General features: G+C 40.1%; 1 protein-coding gene across 1 annotated transcript; it reads right to left on the bottom strand.

Annotated features, from left to right (window-relative positions):
• Window positions 1-288: 288 nt before the first annotated feature.
• LOC149023884 (uncharacterized) lies at window positions 289-1,769 on the bottom strand. The gene is made up of 3 exons (XM_089142859.1): window positions 993-1,769; window positions 748-895; window positions 289-451 (listed from the first exon to the last, which is right to left on the bottom strand). Exons 1-3 carry the CDS (start codon window positions 1,761-1,763, stop codon window positions 417-419), a joined length of 954 nt encoding a protein of 317 aa, XP_088998985.1. The 5' UTR covers window positions 1,764-1,769; the 3' UTR covers window positions 289-416.
• Window positions 1,770-3,687: the final 1,918 nt, after the last annotated feature.

The following is a 3,687-nucleotide window of genomic DNA, read 5'->3' as shown; positions in this document are numbered from 1 at the left end:
GAATGCTCTGAAAATTGGAATTCAGGGCCTTTCAGAAGGTGAGAGCCCTCCAGGCCCTTTTCATAGTAATGACCTCAAAAAGTTCTAGAATTTACACAACAATACACTTTTAGAAAATTATGTTAAATCATGATTTCTTTACCCAAAAAAAAGATGTTAAATTATGATTAAATGAAAGCATAATTCTTCATGTAAGCTTAATTTTTGTGACTTTATAGTGTTGAAGTTAGTTAAATGGGATTCTAAATTCCATCTTCTTTCATCCTCCATTTGTTTCTTCTCCTTCTTCCTTTGTACGTCATTTTATAATACAAGACATAAGCTAATACAATTAAGGATATATTCATCCTCTATCAAAGTTTGATTCATATGGTGTGCCACAAGAACTTCCACCTTCAAACCAGCTTCTTTGACAATCATGATAAAGACTCCCCTTCTAAGACGGGTTGACCTGTTAAAACATATTTATCATTTTGTTAGAGATAAAAAAAATTCAGCGGAAGATTGCAAGCAGCAAAGAATGAACTTAACAAGAGTTGCAGTGTATCAAACAACCATTGCATCAAAGAAATTAGCAATGATTGCAGTATGTGATAAGTAATGACAGTATAACAACAATCCATGGATCCATGCATGGTTGACTTCATCTCACTTGATCAATTGTCATGTTAGATTCTTGCAGAGGGTAGTGGCAGTTGGGTGTGGTAGGAGGGGGTGGAGGAAGAATATAGTATGAATAAGGCTTACCTGAGTGAAGGGTGGATTCAGCTTCATTAACTTCAGTGGGCTTTGAGTTCTCATTATCCTCCACCCCATCCTGGCAAACTACTTGCTTGTTCATACTTGCTGTGATATTGGCTTTTTCGGTGGGGTTCACCAAAATTGTAGATTGGTCCTGTTTATATATATAAAGAAACCATTATTGGCAAATTCACAAATAAGGAAGTAGCAATGATTCTTAAACGTTTTTTTTTACTTTGAAACATACCAACCTGAGATTCTTCACCGATAATAGATGATTCCTCTATCAAGAAAGGTGTCTGAAGCTCTTCATGAACTCCTCTTGTGAGTGGCTCTTTGGTTGGCTCCATCATGAGGAGTGCTAGTTTCTCTCTTTCTTCATCAACGGGGATCGCTTTAGGTTTTTCAACATTTTGAGATGGTTCCCCAATCAAGAACTGCATTTGAGGTTCTTGATGAACTACTTTGTGGCATGGCTTCTCCATCAATGGTAGTAGTTTCTCATCCTCCTTGTCAGTAGGGATCTCCTGAGGTTCTTTGTCATTGAGAGATGATTCCTCCATCAATGATTGCATTTGAGCTTCTTTATAAACTCCTTTGTGTGGATGCTCCTCCATTGAGGGTTCTGGTTCCTCTTTCTCCTCATTCATAAGAATCTTCTGACGTTCTTCATTGTTAGCAGGTGGTTCCTCCATCAAAACCTGAGTTTGAGGTTCTTCATGAACTCCTTTGTAGGGTGGTACTTCCATCAAGGGCATCAATGCCTTATTCTCCTCATCAATATGGATCTCCTGAGGTTCTTCATCAGTAAAAGATGATTCCTCCATCAAAAATTGTATTTGGCATTCTTCATGAACTCCTTTGCAGGGTGGTTGTTTCATTGAAGCTATCAATTTCTCATTCTCATCAACAGCAATCTCCCAAGGTTCTTCATAATTAAGAGATGGTTCCTTCATCAAGAACTGTCTTTGAGGTTCTTCATCAACTCCTCTACATGGCAGCTCATCAATTGGCTTCTCCATTGAGGGTACTAGTTTTTCTTTCTCCTCATCAACAAGGATCTCTTGAGGTTCTTCACCATTGAGAGATGGCTCCTCCAAGGATTGCATATGAGGTTCTTCAAGTACCTCTTTTGAGGGTGATTGGACAATTGGCGCTTTTGTGAACGGTAACAATCTTTCTTTCTCCTCATCAACAAAGATCACCTGAGGCTTCTCTCCATCGACAGATGGTTCCTCCATCAAGAATTGCATCTGAGGTTCTTCATGAATTCCCTTTTGGAGTGGCTGATTTGTCGGTTCCTCATCAACAGCGATATCTTGAGGTCCTTCACCATTACTAGATGTTTCGTCCATGAAGAACTGTGTCTGAGGTTCTTCATAAGCTCCCCTGGGGTGTGGTGGTTGAACAATTGGCTTTTCAATCAAGATTACCGAGTTCTCTTTCTCCTCATTGACAGGGATCTGCTGGGGTTCTTCACCATTGAGAGATGGGTTCTCCAACAAGAAGTGTGGCTGGGGTTCTTCATGAACTCTTTTGGTGGGTAATTGAACAATCAGCTCCTCAATCAATGGTGCTGAATTCTCTTTCTCCTCTTCAATCAGGATCTCTGGGTCAGAAATATGTAAAAGAACTTGATCATTAGAAGGATGAGGAGATGGGAACATGTTCGCTGGAGTATTCTCAACAACTGTCAATTCTGGGAATGAGTGGCAGGAGATTTGCTCAACCACCATTGACTCTGACATTGGATGTGGTGTAACTAGATCGTCATTGTTCCTTGAAAGTCCAGTTTCTGTATTTACCTCATTGCTCCAAAGAATGTTGGTTCCACTTGATTCAATTTCATCACCACCATGATGGGAGCAGGCATCATATGGTACTTCGTTGCTATAACTCATCCCTTTATTGAAAGGGAGAGCCAAAGTTTCATGTGATAAAGCATCTGAATCACTACAAGCCACAATGTCTACTTTCTCTTTCTCATCAAGAAACAATTTTAGATTAGATGTTGCTGAAGGAACTTGAACCAGTGATGAGTCAGATGAGACTTGATCATCACTTGTTTCCGCAGTTTGATCATCATTGTCTACTAAATGTCTAGCTCCAGTAGTTTCGGTTCCTCGATTGTTGGTTAGTTTGGATCTTGATTCATTTCCTTCATCACTTGGATGACAGGAAGCATCACAGGGAACTTCACTGCCACAAATTAATTCCTCTTTAATGCTCTCTTCCTGCTCAGTATCCTCAGAACTGGAAATCACCACTTCATTGGAGGCTTGGCTTTCTTGTTCAATCTTCTCAAGAACAAAACCATTGTGAAAGATCACTGTGCCTTCTTGGGACAAATCCTGCTCAATGAACTTTTCTTGATCATCCAAACCTGTAGCAGTAGAGGTTGCTGCATAATCACCCTTCTCAACACAAGTTGCTTCAGGGGGAAAAGGATAGCCACCACCCATCACTTTGTTGGATGTAACCTGTTCAACTCCTATAAATGGAGTCAATTTGCTATTATAAACATCTTTCTTAGGATCTTCCATGAATGAAGGCCCCAAACAAAAGCTCTCATGCCTGCATAAGTGGGCATCCTTCTGTAAAACTGCAAAAAACTCCTCTTGGAAGCTACCTTCTATAAGATTTGGTTTTTCTTCTAGTGGGTCATAAGGAATATCAAAAGGGTTCCTTGATGTCAAGAGAACAGGAGCTGAACAAGGAATTGGTGGTAACTCACCTGCATCACTAGGATTGTAGGAGATCTCAAGAGAAGGTTCATTTCTCCTTGTTGTGATGGGTGGAATTTGAAGGAACCTATTGTCCAAATCCTTCTCTGCCACTAGTCTTGAGAATGTCCTTGCTCTCCTCTTTATGATTAGGTTCTCTAGTCTTCTGCTCCTCTCTACTTCGGAAGTCCCAAGATCCATGAGTTTCTTCTCATCTTCTGTC

This window comes from Hakea prostrata, chromosome 2 (genome assembly GCF_041222555.1).
Source record: "Hakea prostrata isolate BN-2017 chromosome 2, UWA_Hpros_2, whole genome shotgun sequence".
Lineage (NCBI taxonomy): Eukaryota > Viridiplantae > Streptophyta > Magnoliopsida > Proteales > Proteaceae > Hakea > Hakea prostrata.
Note: the sequence above shows the minus strand (reverse complement) of the source record. Positions and strands in the feature narration are given on the sequence as shown.